General features: G+C 52.3%; 9 protein-coding genes across 9 annotated transcripts; 3 read left to right on the top strand and 6 right to left on the bottom strand.

Moving 5' to 3' along the window:
* Positions 1 to 126: 126 nt before the first annotated feature.
* Positions 127 to 978, bottom strand: CC84DRAFT_1220740 (uncharacterized protein; the record flags this gene model as incomplete). Its single annotated transcript, XM_018183196.1, has 5 exons — positions 127 to 353; positions 424 to 508; positions 564 to 691; positions 745 to 870; positions 927 to 978. 5 exons carry the CDS (start codon positions 976 to 978, stop codon positions 127 to 129), a joined length of 618 nt encoding a protein of 205 aa, XP_018032779.1.
* A 2,416-nt stretch (positions 979 to 3,394) lies between these two features.
* CC84DRAFT_1262345 (uncharacterized protein) lies at positions 3,395 to 5,182 on the top strand (the record flags this gene model as incomplete). Its single annotated transcript, XM_018185145.1, has 7 exons — positions 3,395 to 3,547; positions 3,607 to 3,643; positions 3,692 to 3,813; positions 3,862 to 4,194; positions 4,247 to 4,337; positions 4,417 to 4,446; positions 4,495 to 5,182. The coding sequence occupies 7 exons, from the start codon at positions 3,395 to 3,397 to the stop codon at positions 4,752 to 4,754; spliced, it is 1,026 nt and encodes a 341-aa protein (XP_018032778.1). The 3' UTR covers positions 4,755 to 5,182.
* A 67-nt stretch (positions 5,183 to 5,249) lies between these two features.
* On the top strand, positions 5,250 to 7,137 carry CC84DRAFT_1198547 (cytochrome P450; the record flags this gene model as incomplete). The annotated part of the gene is made up of 3 exons (XM_018181572.1): positions 5,250 to 6,047; positions 6,100 to 6,504; positions 6,766 to 7,137. The coding sequence occupies exons 1-3, from the start codon at positions 5,499 to 5,501 to the stop codon at positions 7,135 to 7,137; spliced, it is 1,326 nt and encodes a 441-aa protein (XP_018032777.1). The 5' UTR covers positions 5,250 to 5,498.
* A 754-nt stretch (positions 7,138 to 7,891) lies between these two features.
* CC84DRAFT_1020029 (YjgF-like protein) lies at positions 7,892 to 8,665 on the bottom strand. The gene is made up of 2 exons (XM_018173376.1): positions 8,168 to 8,665; positions 7,892 to 8,092 (listed from the first exon to the last, which is right to left on the bottom strand). The coding sequence occupies exons 1-2, from the start codon at positions 8,490 to 8,492 to the stop codon at positions 7,968 to 7,970; spliced, it is 450 nt and encodes a 149-aa protein (XP_018032776.1). The 5' UTR covers positions 8,493 to 8,665; the 3' UTR covers positions 7,892 to 7,967.
* Positions 8,666 to 8,838: 173 nt separating this feature from the next.
* Positions 8,839 to 9,776, bottom strand: CC84DRAFT_1098384 (putative short-chain dehydrogenase; the record flags this gene model as incomplete). Its single annotated transcript, XM_018174764.1, has 2 exons — positions 8,839 to 9,005; positions 9,056 to 9,776. The coding sequence occupies 2 exons, from the start codon at positions 9,774 to 9,776 to the stop codon at positions 8,839 to 8,841; spliced, it is 888 nt and encodes a 295-aa protein (XP_018032775.1).
* A 976-nt stretch (positions 9,777 to 10,752) lies between these two features.
* On the top strand, positions 10,753 to 11,547 carry CC84DRAFT_1179318 (uncharacterized protein; the record flags this gene model as incomplete). The annotated part of the gene is made up of 1 exon (XM_018180410.1): positions 10,753 to 11,547. One exon carries the CDS (start codon positions 10,753 to 10,755, stop codon positions 11,545 to 11,547), a length of 795 nt encoding a protein of 264 aa, XP_018032774.1.
* Positions 11,548 to 11,566: 19 nt separating this feature from the next.
* Positions 11,567 to 12,887, bottom strand: CC84DRAFT_1020436 (putative short-chain dehydrogenase). Its single transcript, XM_018173377.1, has 2 exons — positions 12,122 to 12,887; positions 11,567 to 12,054 (listed from the first exon to the last, which is right to left on the bottom strand). Exons 1-2 carry the CDS (start codon positions 12,647 to 12,649, stop codon positions 11,662 to 11,664), a joined length of 921 nt encoding a protein of 306 aa, XP_018032773.1. The 5' UTR covers positions 12,650 to 12,887; the 3' UTR covers positions 11,567 to 11,661.
* Positions 12,888 to 13,252: 365 nt separating this feature from the next.
* Positions 13,253 to 15,141, bottom strand: CC84DRAFT_1020023 (longevity assurance proteins LAG1/LAC1). The gene is made up of 4 exons (XM_018173375.1): positions 14,759 to 15,141; positions 14,382 to 14,695; positions 14,044 to 14,331; positions 13,253 to 13,990 (listed from the first exon to the last, which is right to left on the bottom strand). Exons 1-4 carry the CDS (start codon positions 14,940 to 14,942, stop codon positions 13,319 to 13,321), a joined length of 1,458 nt encoding a protein of 485 aa, XP_018032772.1. The 5' UTR covers positions 14,943 to 15,141; the 3' UTR covers positions 13,253 to 13,318.
* Positions 15,142 to 16,135: 994 nt separating this feature from the next.
* Positions 16,136 to 17,020, bottom strand: CC84DRAFT_1220732 (transmembrane BAX inhibitor motif-containing protein 4; the record flags this gene model as incomplete). Its single annotated transcript, XM_018183195.1, has 2 exons — positions 16,136 to 16,730; positions 16,782 to 17,020. The coding sequence occupies 2 exons, from the start codon at positions 17,018 to 17,020 to the stop codon at positions 16,136 to 16,138; spliced, it is 834 nt and encodes a 277-aa protein (XP_018032771.1).
* Positions 17,021 to 17,184: the final 164 nt, after the last annotated feature.

The raw sequence follows: 17,184 nt of genomic DNA, 5'->3' as shown, positions 1-17,184 counted from the left end.
TAATATAATGTCGTCTCCTGCTAACCGTGTCTGGAAATGAACCTTGCCTGCGATTCCTGTCGGGAGCAAAGAGCGCAGGATGCAGCCCCGACTAGCTCTATCAGTTTTTTGCCAACCGTGTCGAGCTTACAAGTGGATCTTTTCAGAACTCCCACCCTTGCGTATCAAACGAGGCCAGAGAGATACCTTGCGCTCCGAGCTCCAACGCTCCACTTCGTCCCAATTGACGCACATTCTCTTCGAGTTCGACTTGGCGTGTGGCCGATATTCATCGTTGCTATCCCACTTGAATGTATACAGGCTCAGGTCCGCTTGACACATAATCGATATTCGAAGAGTTTCGATGCAGTGGTCTAGCGGCTTGGTCAGCGGCTAACGTACGCACGACTACAAAGACTGCTGATGTTGGCTTGATGTGCTTACCAAGATGATCGTAGAACCACTGCAGGTTCGCCTCCGTCAAATTGGTGAAGTAGACGTCGCGGTAGAGATGAAGCCTCAGCTGACGCTGTAGCACCATCAGTTTGCAAGGCATGCGCATTGCGGGGCTTGAATGATCCTACCAGACAGTGAAGTTCGTGATAGACTCCGAGAGCAGCAAGATAGCCATCTGTGTCTGCGACTCTCACTGCGTCGTCGATGGTCTCACCACCAGCGCGAAGCTCATGGTCTGTTGCTGCGAAGAATGTTGCTGTTCCCACATCAGTTATGTAACCCTCGAGAGCCAGCTATCTAAATTTGAACGCTTCCGTTGTATGAGATCCTCCCATGCCTTGGTATTCTCGTGTGTAGGAGATCCTGAGAAGCGGCTGTATTTGTCGTGGTCTACAGAGTGCTCTTCGCTGAGAACGTATCCCACCGACAACGGCTCTGGACATTCATTAGATACATTGACTCCAGATTTGTTATGACAGCCATTGACTTACTCCAGGGAGCCGAAGGCGGATTTTTGGCAAGATCAGTTCCGAAATGGAACATCGCAAGAGTAAATATCATTAGAATCAACAACCCGTGCAAACAGATGAAATAGAGCCTTGACGTAGATGAGCCCCAATTTAGAGTAGTTTCAGTTTTCTCCAATTCTTCGGTAGCAAGATCGTAACTGTCCCCGAGGGATGGGATCGAAAGGAGCAATTTTTCAGTTTCCATTGTATTAAGCGGCAACGAAGCAATGAGAAGAATTTCCGTGGCCCTGTGTCTTTGGACTCGTAACACTATATGCCCGGATCAAGAGGTAAACTTTCGATCACTGATGGATTCACCAGAATTGCCTATCATTCGGGGCTGTATACGATAGCATTATCACATCCCAGACCTTCAATTTGTCACGTCGGACATGCCACCAACCTGAATCTTGAGGTGACATGGTGTTTTGGAGATTGCGTCAGTCAACAATGGCTGGAATGTACGTCGTGTTACAAATCAAAGCCAAGCTGATGCACATTTATTGGATGTGGACGCCGCGCAGGGTCACTACCTTGATTCCAATGGAACGTTCATACTCTTTCTGATGCCTAACGGACATGAGCAGCCTGTTGCTAACATACATCCTGCTACGCCACCGGAGCAGAGTGTGAGATCGACGAAAAACCTTTCTCGATTAGCTCGGTATAGCATGCATGTCTTACAGACATATATGCACATGCTTAGCCCGCACGAACTGACTGGTCATGCGCATCTCAAAAGCAATTTCTAAAAAATTGAGCCCTTATCAAGATACGGAATGGGGGCCGCTGGATACGTCATGAAGCTGAATTGAGGCATTCGGGTTCGAGCCGAATTGGAAGGGTAATGCTTCCCTCAATAGAACGAATTATGTGTAAATATATAAGATACGGCAGCGAGCCGATTTCGTGGATCCTCAGACCTTTTTCATTAAAGTATTCCACTAGACCTCCTCATTCCAAGTACACCGATACTTTCCAACAACACCATGTACATCCATACGGTCCTCTTCGTTCTACTTTCTGGCTACATAACTTTGACAGCCGGACAACCGCTCCCAGCTGAAGGTAAGGCCACATTTATAGTATCCCAGTCTTTTATTGTGTCGTCTTGCTCACTAGACACTAGCAAAGGGCGTGACGGAAGATGATATTGTTCATACGGACAACTGCCCTAAGACTGGTAATGACCCCATATATGAGCTTTGCTCTTCCCCGAATTGCAACTACATGTCTGAACATGTCTATAGTTCCCATTCCGGAAGGAACTATCGAAGCTAAGCGCTGCGTCTTTTAGTTGAATTGATAGCGCTTGGACTGACTCAGCGTCTTATTTCATGTAGAAGGCCGCTTATTCTGTGTGGATGGCATGCTGCTAGCTCCTTCTTTGCACGTTCACTCTTTTGTATTGTGGGCACCTCATACTGATTACAATGCAAATTATTGCTCTTGTCGTCATTTTTACAGCATGATTAGTGATGTAGAAGAGGCCACTGGCTCTTATCTAGATCGTATCGCCTTCTGTGTATCAAACAAACATGGTAGATAGTCTCCGTGCCATCTTCGGAAGAGCACTCAGATTTCCGAATAGACGGGGGTCGGCTGCTTGCCACTTGAAGGTCATGCTCGCGTGATGATTGTGATAGGGGCTGCGCCATTTTATGTAGCCAAGAGGTGCTTAAAATGTGCATATACGCCCCCAAGCGTGCGCCTTCCGGACCCCAAGCTGGCTCGGGCCGAGCCATATCGCAGTGCTATAATCTCACACGGATAATAGAGGTACCTACCTGTCTGCATGTGCCACCGTATCCTTCCCGTCTAAGCGAGAAAGATTAGTCGGACGTGATGAAACGTACATCCAAGGCACGGGAGGGAAATATCAACAGTCCTAATAATGTAGGCAATCTCTTCGGTATCCGAGGATGACTGGAATAATTTGTGTACACATGCCACGAGGTAGTGATGTGCAGAGCAAATACGCTACAAAGATGAGGTTTGGGTCACCCGCTGCACTACGCCACAAAGGCGCACCAACGAACATGGGTATTCCACAGCTCTCGTCATACGCACCCATGGGTCGGATGCCTTTTGGCCTATATTATCCGGCTAAGCAGTGCCTTCCCAAATCTGACAATCCTGGGTTTGGCCCCAACTCAGATGCCTTTATGTGACACAACGCAGTCGCCTTCTCCAACCTACGAATTCGGACTTTACTTGCACACATAATCTTATCAACATGCTTTAACATGCGTCAGAATTGAAAAATCCCGCACAGCGAGTCCGATGCAGTGATAGCCTGGAGAAATAACAGTCGTTTGGGCCGTTGTTCTTTCGACCACATCGGAATCAACCATAGCAAACGATACTTCTGTCGGCTCAGACCATCGCGCTTATGAAAAATAAGGCTTTCCAAGCCTGCATTAATAATCTCTTGTTACAGCACTATGGCCATGTTGATGGCCACGCAGTCGCCCACAGTGGTCCTAACATTGACCATCATCTTGGGTGTTCTGGACGCTTTCGTCGTATCTTTGCGGTTTTACGCGCGTTCACAGAGGAAACAAAGGCTTCTGATTGATGACTGGCTGACTATTCCTGCAATGGTACGTGGTGCTGCGAAAATGCGGTTGATCAAATTTTTTACCGCTAACGCACATTTCAGGCTCTCAACGTCGGACTAGCAACGACTTTGATACATGGTACACATGTGGATGCAAATGTAAACTATCAGTGCTAACAAATGAAAGGCACCGCTAGACATGTATACGGGTACGCGACGCCTGTCCCCCCAACACAGGCAGCTGCCTCTCGTTTGCTGGAACGGACTTCTTGGACCGAGCTGGGCGACAACATCACTATTGCTGAGAAGGTAAATCTTGAACCTTAATTTCTGTTAAAATGGTTGACCATGGCACAGGATGAATGGATCTTCTTGTTGATATCGATACCTGCGCTCGGTTGTATCAAGCTTAGCATCCTGTTCTTCTACCAGCGTCTGTTTGTTATGAGCAAGCGCGACTGGCGAGACCCCAGGAACATTGCAATATGGCTGATGATTACTATTGTCACCATGTGGACGTTGGCTTTCTTCCTACGGTATCTCTTCGCTTGCGGCTTCCACTTCGATATCTGGTGGACGAACGCCATGAATATCATAACGTTGTGTGGGGACTTCAACACCATCCTTAATGCTCTTGCTATATCAGACTTTGTATGCGACGTCATTATACTCATCTTGCCTCTTCCCGCCGTAAGTGTTCCATTCTATGATTCTCAAATCAAGATCTAATTGACCAATGCAGATTTGGAAGCTGCGTCTACCTACCGCGCAAAAATTTACTGTCACCTTAGTCTTCGCTCTCGGCGGATTTTCAACAATTGCATCGATGATTCGTATGATCTGGGTAATTTGGCAAGTAAAACGTTCGCGATTCTTAGACTATCGATCCAGAACCGAGACTGAAACACGCAGAAAACTTTAATCCGGAACTAGACGTCGATTGTACATCCGCCTCGTTATTGTTATAAATGGAAACGCTGACATTTCCAGTACTTATCACCACGTTCCTCTTTTGGAACTATCTCGAAGCGACTACGGCGCTGTTAGCAGCTTGCCTTCCCACGCTACGAGGGCTTTTCAGAACATCTTCACTCGACTCTGCCATCCAAAGCTTGCGAAGTCGAATAGGTCTCAACTCAAAGTCACCGCTCAATTCATCGATTCGAAAGAAAGAACAGGATGAAGCATATGTTCTGAGGAGTCTCGACTCGGAAAGAGGCCTCGCGGCTGACACTCCTTCAGGCACATAACCAACAGCAAGTTTGTTTCTCAGTCCTTACCACGGCGCACCGCTCTTCATGTCAAATAAGGTCTTTTCGAATTCTACGTCTATGGTTTTGCCTCTTTTGAAACATATATCGACTACATAGAAATGTCACAGGCGCAGTTTGGGTGTCGGAGCGTCCCAGTGTTTTTGTCTATGGGCATATCATGTTGTGTAGATTGAAATACAGGAAAGAAGTTCGTGTCATACTGCATTCTGGACTGGAAAGCAAGCACAAATCTAGTATCTGCGCTTCGTATCTGTGACGTCTCCTGAGATCATGCCTGCCGTAACAAATCGGTGACTCCACTCAGACTTCTATTCCACTACGTTGCCTGGTGAATGCTGAAGTTCGCAGCGGCATGCATTTGACCAATGATCATTCGGGTCGCTGACCACCCCATGCCTTTCATCCTTGCGTGATGTGCATGAGCTGCCAACTTAGCCTCAGCGCACTTAAAGTATTATGCAGGGAGCGTAGACAGGGTTACGTTTATTGATGCTGACCACCGATGCACATGCATTCAAGTATCCGTTACTTTGGGATGGGGCTGCCGATGAGGGGGCCAGCTGTCTCGTTGCGCAGCACTGTGGCACGGTTCAAAAGCCGTGCCCCACTCGGAGCGAGAGGGTGTTACCACGCCAATACTCCTTGTCCTCATCGTTTTATCGAACTTCTCAGTCCCTACTCTCGATACCAGCTCATTTAGCACCTACGTAGACTTCAGAGATGTTGTACCTGGTGTTTTCCACCTTTATCGCTTGTCTCCTGGGAGCAAAGCTCACCGCGTACGTACGCCACACACTCCAGCAACGCCGTAATGGCTGTCTGGAGCCACCGTCCCTGCATCTCAAAGACCGAATATTTGGCCTAGATCTTTTTTTCAAGAAAATGCGAGCACTTAAGGCGGGAGACTATCTTGAGGGCAACACCGCTCTCTTCAAGCTGTTCTCGAGTAAAACTTATAGGAGCTATTCTTTCGGTACTACTACGTATCATACAATTGATCCGGAGGTAGTGAAGAGTTATCAATCCACTTTCTTCAAAGACTTCGGCATCGAGCCGCTCCGATATCACCTAGCCGAGAACTTGTGGGGCAATGGTATAGTCGTCGCAGATGGACAACGGTGGGCATCAGCGCGTAGCTTTATTCGGAGTAGTTTCGATGTCGTTCATACGGCCAACATAGATCGGTTGGATCATCATGTGCAAAGGCTCATGGAGTTGATTCCGCGCGATGGATCGACTGTTGATTTGATGCCGCTATTCAAGCGCTTGGTGGGAAGCCATATCTCATAGGTGGAGCGCTGGAGTGCTAATCAACAATTAGATCCTCGACACATCGAGTGAGTTCATATTTGGACAGTCACTGAACGCACTTGACGATCCGGACGTCACATTCATGGAAGCCTTCGAGTTCGCCCAACGAGGAACCGGTATGAGGATGATGCTGGGGCGTCTGAGGTTTCTGCATCGCGACGCAAAGTGGTATGCTGCATGTGATAAGGTCACGAGCTTCTGTGAGCAGCGTGTAGAAGAAGCGCTTGAAAGGCTGAAAAGCGGGCAAGAGCGTCGCACTGAGCGAGATCGGCTGCGCCTTGTTGACGAGGCAGCAAAGCTCACCACGGACCGGTACACCCTCCGCTCACTGATCTTGAGTGTCTTCAGCCCTGCACATGATGGAGCTGCTGTGGCACTGAGCAATGTCTTCTTTCACCTCGCAAGGCACCCGCGAGTCTGGAATAAACTTCGCGAAGAAGTCATGTGTGACGCGGACCGACCAATAACTTACGAGTCGCTCAATTCGTATACGTACTTGAAGAATGTCTTTCGTGAGAGTATGTTGCCCTCGATCTCCTGAGCCCAAGCACTGACAAGATCTAGCCCATCGCCTGACGCCCATCGTCAATGGCAACCAACGAATATGTCTCAAAGTAAGACCTCCATTATAGATGGAGAGGAATAGGACATCCATACTGATCAAATCTCGTTGCAGGACGTTATCCTTCCCACTGGCGGAGGCCTCGATGGTAACAGTCCGCTTTTGTGCAGGAAAGGCGACATCATCGAGGCCGACTATCGTACGATGATGCGCGACCCCGATTTCTGGGGCCCAGATGCGGAGGACTTTTTGCCAGAGAGATGGGAGAAGGTGCGACCAGGTTGGGAGTATCTACCGTTTGGTGGCGGACCTAGACAATGTCCGGGGACAAGGCTTGTTTTTACGGAATGCGCCTTTACCACGGTCAAGATCTTGCGCGAGTTTACCAAGTTAGAGAACAGGGATGAAGAAACGGAGTGGAAAGAACAGATGCGTATGACTTGGCAAAGCAAAAACGGTACTCTGGTCGGACTTGTCCCTGCTTGAAGGAGTTGAGTACTGGCAGGAAGATTTAGTCAACAACGAGTTTTCAATTTCATGACTTGAGCTCTTTCCTAACTAAGGTTCCTGTGGTGGTTATAATAACGCGGACGGGCGACCAGCCTTGTCTAGTCATACGTCTTGTCCAGGAAGTCATTTTAGTCATTATTTTCCCTCACATCTGCAGCTTGAAGTTGAGGTTGAGGTTTGGGTGAGCCTTTCAATTTTGGGGTGCTCTCTTTGTAGTCCTGCTTGTAGGGCAGCTTGTTCTTCTTCTCCCACTTTCCAGTATACTCCCAATGTCAGCTCCCCTGCACAAGAACCCATATATGCTTGATGTCTGTTACGAACTTGCCTACATTCCTTCAAGCACCTAACTCGCCCTTGGCTGGCGGATTTCTTCAATATGTCGTCATTGACGCGCTGCCAATTGCATTGAGAGATGGACCATGACTAAGAGTGGGATGGCGAGCTTGGATAGACTTAGCATTTCCAACCCACCGTATTTTGGTGGAGATTTCACAACATGGGCGCCTTGTACAACTTGAGGATTGAAAACAACAGACACACCGACCGCTTTTATTATGGAAGCGATCAATTTAGTGAAACAGCCGCACACGCGGCATTCGTACACGCACGATCAACAATACGCGCGCGCTTTCCAGGGTACGTTGGGCAGGAATGAGGGCGGACTGTCTTGAACTCTTGGCCAGCGGTATGCTGTAATGGGCAAGTTGACCATCTCAGTCCAAACTTCAAGCTTTTACTGAATGAGGACGAAACATGATTGTTGTATTGCTGTCGACTGGGTTCGCACCTAATCGATAGGCAACTGCTTATTTGTGCACGATGGCCCACACCTCACATTCATATAATATCTCTTTCGTTGCCAAGGCTGCAACACCCAGCACTGTGTCCGGAGGGCGATAGCCGTCAGCTTCCTTGTCCATGAATTCTATCCCTGAATTGCGGTTAGTGTGAGGGCATAGAAGGAAGGATAGGGTAGCATCTAATGTAGGATCCGGGATCTACTTACAATGGTGGCCCCACACACGTGTCAATTCATCTTCGCTCTCGACTCCGACACGCCCAGTATCTTTGACGATGAAGTGCTTCACATGGATGATATCGCGAGGAGTCGCATCCGCTGCCTTCAGCGCGTTGAGGATATTTTGGTAGGCGAGTTTGACTTGAGCATCGAAGCCTTCTACTATTTTATGAGTTTTGCCATCCAGACCGACCTGGCCGGCAAGTGCGATGAGCTTCGATGTCGGCAAGAGAGGCGTGATGGAGACTTGTGAATAGGTTGGTGGGGGCTCGGGAACGTCTGGCGGGTTGAAGGCGTGCGGCTTGTTCGACATTGTGGATTTGGTTGCAGTTACTGATTATGGAAAAGGTAGAAACTACGCGGTGCTGTGATACAATCTTTGAAGATGCGGTCTCGAATTTGTAGTTCTGCCGAGAAGAATTTGGTGATCGCAATGAGGGGATGACGACGTTGGCCCAGATCGCTACTGCACCTCATCCCTAGGGTTCATCACATCGGTACTAGCGCTCGCTTCTTCAAGACTAGTGTAATTTTGCCAATGATTGACCTTCGCTCCGCCAACATCACCTTCAACAGGCAATCCCTCCGTTCCGATTGACTTGCGTAACCGCAATAAGTTATAAGCAAGCCAGATCCAACTCGACTACTTTGCTGACAACCTACATGCTCAAGCCGGCAAAGTGCATTTTCAGCAGCCCCTTGGCTTCGATCTCCTCGCGCATTTGTAAGAGTTCGTCAATGTCCCAATTGCATGCCACCAAACGGTCTTGCAGAAAGTCTGCTTCGCGCGTGGCAGCAAGCCACACACAAAACGCACCCGGGAGCTCTGGTAGCAGTCAGCATCGCATCTGGAGTGGACCGGAAATCAACACGTACCTGGATCCTCGAAAGTGGGAATCCCGTTCTCCTTGGCCATGTCCGTCTCGACTCTACCTGGGTGAATTGAGAACGCGCGGATCTTCCCACCCGATTCTGCTGCAAGGTATTGCGTCATGCTGAAGGCTGCAAGCTTCGTCGCGACATAGTTCGACCACGTGGGAAAGGTAGGCATAATGAGTCCCACACTCGAGACGTTTATGAAGGTGGCTGGATCAGATCCGTTGCGGTCGAAGCCAAATTTGAGAGCCGCCTGGATCACGTTCAGCGTGCCCTTGACATTGATCTCAAAGGTCTTCCAGTAGTCGTCGATGTTGGTAGCTTCGAGAGTAGCGAGGTGGAGGCCTGCCGCATTGCTGACAACGACGTCAACTCTCTTGAATTCATCCCGAACAGCTTTGAAAACATCGAAGATGGCTCCAGTATCGGTGACGTCGGCTGTGAAGGTGCGGACCACTGTCAAGTGACCCCCAGCTCGGGCAAGGCCTGTGATCTCAGTCTCCGCTGATGACAAGGTAACCTTGTTCCGGCCCAGTATGACGATAGCGCTGGCTCCCGCTTTGGCGAAAGCCATGGCAATTGCCTTTCCGATACCCCGACCGCCACCAGTCACCAAAACGACCTTTCCCTTTGCAGGAAGAGCAGCGCTTGTTCGAGCAAGGCTTGCGTATAAGGAAGAATGGAAAGTCTTTGTAAAGACCGGAAAATCGGTAGAAGGCATAGGCATTTTGAGATGAAAGAATGAGGTTAGGAGGTGCTGGTAAATTGGAGGCAGTGGCAGAGTTGCTCAACTTCGGAGGGGCCTTCCCGTCTTTTATGTTGTGTGTTAGCAGGCCCTCATCGATACGATTTCCAGTAAGCCATATGGGCCCACATGAAGCCATGCAAGGCTTATGTTAAGCTTGACTCTCCTCGGAAGCACCCTTGGGGGCCTCATAACCGTCTACAGTAGTAGAAGGCGCATGGATTTTTCAGTACCTTCGGAGTCGACTCGCATGGGGGTTTGCCCGGTCTTCATGTTGTACACTGAGCACAAGCGGGGTTGGGTTGTTCGCAGGTAGATCGAGCACAGCAGACAGTTGCCTCTTCTATAGCACACAAACCCCACAGGAGGCCATGTAGCCAGATTCAGGGTTCAACATACCTTGGAAGACGATCAAAGATGTTATGGTCTGTCTTCACAAGGTAAAGTGTGCCCGAAGGATGCTGAGCTATGCTCTGCACGGCTAGCGCATCTGTGGGCTTACGGTTCTCCTAACGCGACTGGCTTACGCTTAACATTATCTTCGCTTCGCGTCGTCTCAGGAAGAGCATTGGAAAAACCAGCCCCTAGATTAAGGATATACTGCTCAGCGAAAACGGAGTCATGAACACTCAAACAGCGCCCGAAGGCCTAAACAAGCGTAGCTCAACTTGCGTCCGAAAGCGGACGCTCACCGAGGACAGACGTAGGCAAAATCGCGAAGCGCAACGCCGATACCGTGTGTAGCAGTCCATACATGGTATTACTATGGCTGACCGCGCTTGCAGGAGAGCGGAGAAAAGCGGTGCGAAACCCGACTCAACACGACAACAATGTCATTACCGGCTTATTTGATGCTGATGTGGAACAAATCCCTTGCCATTTGGGCTTTCCGGACTGTTCACTACAGCCGATCGATGACAGCATATTCGTAGAACCCATGTTCCTGTCAGACATGTTAATGCTCAACACTTCTCCGGACGACATTGGGCGGGTGGATCCTCTCCCAGACGCACAGGAGCATAACGAGTCTAGTCCGTCCAACGGCACGACAACCCTCTCGCTCCCCTGCTCTCCCCGTAGCATACAGCCACCCAATCCGGACCACACCCCCTCCCTCCCTTCGCTCTACAAGAACCACCTCACAATCCGCAAACTCAGCTTCTACGCCGCCCGCATCCAAAATGCGCTGCACCTCGGCCTCCCCACCTTCCTCGCGCAGAAGGACAACGACATCTCCCCGTGGTACTGGCACACGCAGTTCTCGCTCCTCATAACGTCCTCTTCCACTTCGCCCACGAACCCTTCCCGCTCCGCCCCCGCAACCTTCTCAAACTACGGATTCGCACCCACCCGCCCCATCCGCTGCCAACCCTGCTTCAACATGTCCGCCTCCGTCTCCCCCGACCTCTCCCCAACGCCACTCCAACGCTCCCACGCGCACGGCATGTACCTCGACGTTGTGCCGTTCCCCGTCTTCCGCGACCGCGCCATCACGCTGCTGGCGATGCAGCCGCCGGCGTTTGAGGAGGCGGAGCTGAAGCGGGACATGGAGGATGGGGGGCTGGTGGTATGGGGAGCTGGACATGGGAAGGCGGGCGGGGCGCTGGTGCGGGATCGGCGGAATTGGGAGTGTGCGGGGTGGTTCTGGAGGAAGTGGAGGTTGTTGGTTGAGGGGAGTGGGTTGGAGGAGCAGAGCAGGTGGTGGAGGGATATGAGGGGGGAGGAGGATGAATTTGGGGAACTATGATGATACGGGGAAGCAACGAGGTGTTATGTGAGACACTGGGCGGTCGCTGCTCATGAAATTGGCACCAAGGTTCGCATAAGAGGCCTCCAGCCCCAGTGAAAATCGACCATTGTCTCAAAGCCCCCTGACCCCAACCTTCAAGTAAAAAGGATCCTCCTCGATCCTCTTCCTAATCTCCCCGCTCTTTATCTCATCCACATCCCACTCACACCAGATGAACCTACCATGCAGAAACGCCGCCTCAGGCGACGCGCACCAAACCGCAAACCTCCCAGGAAGATCCGGACTATTCCACGCAAACGACTCCTCATCGTACCCCGCGCCCTTCGCCGCCTCCGTAAGCACAGCCCCCGGATTCATGCTCACAATCTGCATTGTCTCCGGGGAGGTGTCCTGTGCGATGAGCTGCAGCGCGAGCGCAGCCGCACTTTTCGTCAGCCCGTACGCTGGTCGATCTGCCGCGACGAGGTGGTTGTGGATGGCGAACGTCGACACATTGACTAGATTCTGCCGTCCCATACCAAATCAGTACGGCACCTTGCACACTCTTCCGTCAGAGAAACAGTAAACGGACCTTAGGCACCCTCCCCTCCTGCTTTTGCTTATAGAAACGCTCCACCATCTGCAGCTGCGCGCGCACATTGACATCGAACGCGGACCACACGTCCCCCAGCCCGCTCTCCAGCAGCGGCTTCGCGTCCGCCACCTTGACCGCGTTGAGCACGAGCACATCCACGCCCGTGCCCTCCTTCTCAAACCCCTTCCACAGCGCATCTATAGCCAGTGCATCACCCACATCGCACACAACGCCCACCGCCTTGCCTCCAGGATTTGCAGCCGCGGCCGTAAGGGAAGCAGCTGCGTCCCTGGTCGCGCCTTCTCTCCGGCCAGTGATGATGATCTTTGCAGCGGAGGCTTCGAGGAAAGCCGTGGCGATGGCGTAACCGATGCCTGCGTTTCCACCGGTGATGAGGACTGTTTTTCCGGCCTGGGAGAGCTCGAGGCGGGAGGGAGATATGGCGGGGTAGGGCGCCTTGTGGAAGGGGGTGGTGAGTGTCCAAGCTGGCGCTGGGACGTTTGACTGATTGGAAGCGGTTGACATGGCGGACTTGTTAAACTAAGCAGTCGAATGATGGATAGAAGAATTTGCGCCCAGCTGGGTGTTATATATTCATGCTGGCGTGAACTCATGGCTCCTTCCTCAGTTGCAGCGGGCGGTGGGTGTGCGGGCGAAATCACATCGTATCCACCCAGCGCTCCGCAAGTTGCGGAAGACTTGCGGGGCTCTTGCGAGATTCTGATTTCGCATTTCCCTTCCATCAGTCAACAGACGACTTTTATGTGTTGTCTGTGCAGCTTCCGTTCTTTGAGCTGCGGGAGACTTGCGGATGACCCACTTTTCTCCGCCGCTAAGAGCATGGGTGGTTGCATGGTACAGTTCTCGTGAACAGGCCGCGGGGCATCCACAAGTTTCTGCGGCGGATGTAAACAAGCGGACGAGAAACGGGGTTAAGGATTTCGGAAACAGGCGCGATCGCAAAAGAATGATAGATACCGGCAGGACTCTCCGTCTATACTCTAGGGTATGCACTCTCCATGGGCCACTCCACTCTCTCCTCGCCATGCCGCGACGGCACTAAACGCCCTAAACCCTAGTCCCAAAGTCCTAGAAGAAGCCTTTCGCCCATACAAAGTACAAGCGCTTACGCTCACTCGACAAAGGGAAACAAAACCAGAAATGCAGACCCAGAAACACCACCCAAGGGGGAGCTCAGCTTGGCTTATCGCAGCCAATGCGCCCCAGCAGCTCTTTGTGGTCGCCATGACCCGGAATGCTAATCCCGCTTGATCTGGTCGAGCGCTGGTTCTTGCTTCTCCGCACGGCGGCGGCGCCGTTCGCATTCATACTTTTCCTAGAGGCGAAGTTGAGCGACTCGACGCCGACTTCCTGCTCTAGCGGTGCGGCCGCCACATGGTGTGCCTCATATCCGGTCTTAACATCCTCCATCTCCTCATCGTCGCCTTCGTCGTCGGAACGGACGTCATCCGCGGAGTTCCCTCGAATGACGTTTACCACAACCCTCACGATCATGCAGAACCACAGAAAGATGATGGCTTGCAGACACAACAGAAGGGTTAGGAAGCTGAAGCGGATGGTGGGATTCCAGCAGACGGGCCCTTCGCGATCGGTATACGCCTTGACAAGATTGGGCCAAACAACGTTGCCGCCGAGCGCATCATAACGTTCTGTCTCGTTGGCGGCCACCATAGTACCATCAGCAAAGTAGCAGCCGGGCTCCATATCGATAGGGGAGTGCTTGTAGACGGAATATATCACCATCGGGAAGAAGGCTTGGCGGGTGACGAGCCAGACGACAACGAAGAGACCGAAGAAGATGTCGCAGATGTTGGCGTAGCCCATGTACTTCAACAGCTTGGCAGTCTACAAAACGCATTAGCATAGTGTGGCTTGCAGTAGTGAATGTCTGCACTTACCGGCAGTACGATGTCGACTAGATCCATGATACACAGAATGACAATGCCGACGCGGGTATGGTAATACCCGTACGAAAGGAACAGGAGCGCAATGGTGAAGATGTGGTGGGTAAACATCTCTGCATAGTCTTTCCGCTTCTCCTCAATATTCACAACCAGAATTTGCGCAATCCAAAACGCCCATTGCGCGAGGTAGTAAAATTTGGACAGACCGCAAATCTCGCGGAACGGCCAGCCTTTCCACATGCCATGCAGATTGAAGAAGTACTCGGAATTCCAGAGAATGTACTATTTGGCCGTTAGCTTTTAGTTGTTGTTGCGCACCGCTGTCCACGCACCATTCCAAGTGACCACGAGCAGACGCAGTAGCAGACCAGCCAGGCCTGTTCCTGGAACCTGACAAGGCCTTTCTTCGTCCTGATACCTCCGCACCTGGCCAATGGTGCCAGGACATAGTCCATTACGGCCACTCGCAAGCCCACGAACAGAACGAGCCACAGGGCGACGTATGCCAGGTCGTCAGTACCGCAACCATATTTCCCGTTCTCGGCATTGTAGTAGGAGAGGTGGTAGAACTTTCGTGTGTGTTGGCGCGCTCGAGGGAAGAAGATGTGCGTGAGGAACAGGAGGGAGAGGAGGTTGACCGCTATGCCTGTGCGCGAAAATTAGACCTTTGTACAGGGCTATATGTCTTGAAGAGTCAGGCTAAACATACCGACCTGGTGCTCGCATAGCTGCATGCACAGGTATGTAAAGAGCCCGTCATTCTCCGTCCGAGGCTTTGCTCTCTTATAAGGTTTGTGTGTGCCATTTGCGCCGTTCAAGCGCTCGTTGTTGCTGGGGGCAATACCTGCGGCTTTCCCCAAGCCGCCTGTATCTGAACTGCGACAGCTGATCATGCTGTATGTGGCGCGCTGAAGTAGGGTAGAGGAATCGACCAGCCGCGGGGAAGCGTGGGTATGGGGTAGCGGTCCACTTGAGGCAGGGCGTCAAGCGATGGCAGTATAGCGTCGCAAACAGAAACCCGCTTCGCGGTGAGTGTAGACGTCTGCTCTGCACAAGTGGGAGTAGAGGTGTTGAACGGCGATGTTCGCGCGACGATCGCTTCGGCCACACGTGTCAGGTAACGAGCGTTGGTTCGCTTCTTCTTCTGCTTCCCCCTAGGAATGAGCGGACATGGACGACGGGGTGAGGAGGTGGAGCGAGGAGCGCAGCGTGCGGCAAAAAGATGCGGTGGACGGGCGAGCGACCGATTTGCGGGGATGTGCGTTTCGAATGGGGAGACAGGCGGTGAAATTCAGGGCAAGAGAGCGCGGATCGCACCTCCTTTTCCTGTTGTTCTCGCGGGCTGCGCAGATGGCCTGCGATGATGTGCCGTCGTCACCCTCAGCTCGCAGCGGTCGAGGCAATTGGAACAGTGCAGGGCGAGTCCACTGTTCGGGAAGGTCGCAATCGTGTCAACGGACCCCCGCAAAATATCGACGGCGTGGTTTTGCGCACAGGTCCGTGAGCGACAGGTTGCAGGCGAACACGCAATGCAATGCAGGTGAGCAGCGAGGCAGCAAACAACGACGCTGGCAACACGACAAACGACGACAAGCCAGACAGGAGAACAGATCGGCTTCGCCCTGCGTCCCAGCGGAGCTTCTTCTTGTCTGGGCGGAGCCTCAGGTGGCCTGAGCGCACTTGGAACCTCGTCGAGGCTGCTGTTTCGTTTCTCGCCAGACGAGAAGGGGGCCCGCCTGCAGCCAAGCCCAGCGGCGCCCAGGGTCCACGACACCTGTGGCCAATCCCTTCCCACATGTGCTAAGCCCCCTCCGAACAGTGCCCCGCAGCGGCCATCGCCAGCTGCAGTGCATCCATGGACGTCACGCAGCCATGCAGAGACAATACAAAGCGGCCAGTCTTGTAGATCGAGTGGTATGCTATTGGAGAGCGTGATACGGAGTGATCCAACCTCAACGCAAAGAGAGCGCCCTGCCAGTACAGCCCCCAAGCTATAAACCCACGGCATGGACCGCGCCAAACAGAAACTACCGTGGCCAAACGCCTCGTATATACCCCATGCATGCCCGCCGCGCAACACCCTGCCCTAGTTGTTGTTCTGCGAGTTGAGGATCCTCAGGATCGCGAGGAAGAGGTTGATGATGTCGAGGTACAGCGAGATGGCCGCCGCAATCTCCTCCTCCACGTGGTAGTGGCGCATGATCAACTGCGTGTCGACCAAAATGTATCCAGAGAAGATCAGGGCTGCCACGACGCCGTAGCCAAGCTCCATGGTGGATGTGTGCGGGAAGAAGGCCGACATGAAGCCGAAGAGAATGAGCACCCACAGTGCGCCAAACAGATATGGTGCCCAGTGGGTGAAGTCGTACTTCGTCTGGCACGCAAACAGACTGAGCGCCACGAAGATGCCCAGCGTAAACATGACTGCCTGCAAAACGATGTGATTGTCCGTGAAAGCAATCACGACGCTGATCGAGTATGCTTCCATGAGAGTGAAACCGGCGAGGAACATGAGATTTGTAGGGTACGATTTGCGTTTCCAGAAAGTGAGGCCCAAGAATACGAAGGCTCCGATGAGTGACACCCACATGGGCCACTGATTCTCCTTGATGAACTTCTGGTACGGTTCAGACATCATCGACAGTCCGCCGAGGACGGCTGTGCCGAGGAGCTGGGCAGTCCTGTGTCGCAGTCAGTCTCATGCGCTAAGACAAGCCATGCTTCCAACTTACAAGATAGCATAGACCTTGCGGATGAAGGCCATGCGTATGTCCAACGTCGCCTCTGCCACCACGCCTCCAAACTTGAAGTCATCGGGCAAGTTGTCATGCTCGCTCCTGGGCACGCCTGAGATGAGAGCTTCGCGTGTCGGGTCTGATGCTTCCTGGTAGCTCGGTGGTGCCTGGGCGAAGCCAGAGGGCTCGTCGAGCGAGTCCCGCTGCGGGACGTTCGTGTATTTCGGGCCAGCCATTTCGGATGCTGTCGCGGTTTACCGTTCAGCGATAGCGGTCGATAGAGCCGCGCGCGGTTGACTTAGGAAAGTAGGGGCGTTGCGAAGAGGGAGCTCGGTGGCGGTAGGCTGTGTAGAAGGCAGGCACCGCCAAGCCTCAGTGACATAATCGCGTGGTTCTCGTG

Source organism: Paraphaeosphaeria sporulosa, assembly GCF_001642045.1.
Source record: "Paraphaeosphaeria sporulosa strain AP3s5-JAC2a unplaced genomic scaffold CC84scaffold_9, whole genome shotgun sequence".
NCBI classification, from domain to species: domain Eukaryota; kingdom Fungi; phylum Ascomycota; class Dothideomycetes; order Pleosporales; family Didymosphaeriaceae; genus Paraphaeosphaeria; species Paraphaeosphaeria sporulosa.
Note: the sequence above shows the minus strand (reverse complement) of the source record. Positions and strands in the feature narration are given on the sequence as shown.

What these genes read in the sequence shown, in the direction of transcription:
- CC84DRAFT_1020023 (XM_018173375.1), bottom strand. Translation starts at nt 14,942, where the DNA reads ATGATCAGCTGTCGCAGTTCAGATACAGGCGGCTTGGGGAAAGCCGCA. An exon ending in GCTATGCGAGCACCAGGTCG is followed by an intron (nt 14,696 to 14,758) that starts GTATGTTTAGCC and finishes TTTCGCGCACAG; the next exon opens with GCATAGCGGTCAACCTCCTC. An exon ending in GCTCGTGGTCACTTGGAATG is followed by an intron (nt 14,332 to 14,381) that starts GTGCGTGGACAG and finishes ACGGCCAAATAG; the next exon opens with TACATTCTCTGGAATTCCGA.
- CC84DRAFT_1020436 (XM_018173377.1), bottom strand. Translation starts at nt 12,649, where the DNA reads ATGTCAACCGCTTCCAATCAGTCAAACGTCCCAGCGCCAGCTTGGACA. An exon ending in AGGAGGGGAGGGTGCCTAAG is followed by an intron (nt 12,055 to 12,121) that starts GTCCGTTTACTG and finishes ATGGGACGGCAG; the next exon opens with AATCTAGTCAATGTGTCGAC.
- CC84DRAFT_1020029 (XM_018173376.1), bottom strand. Translation starts at nt 8,492, where the DNA reads ATGTCGAACAAGCCGCACGCCTTCAACCCGCCAGACGTTCCCGAGCCC. An exon ending in ACGTGTGTGGGGCCACCATT is followed by an intron (nt 8,093 to 8,167) that starts GTAAGTAGATCC and finishes ACCGCAATTCAG; the next exon opens with GGATAGAATTCATGGACAAG.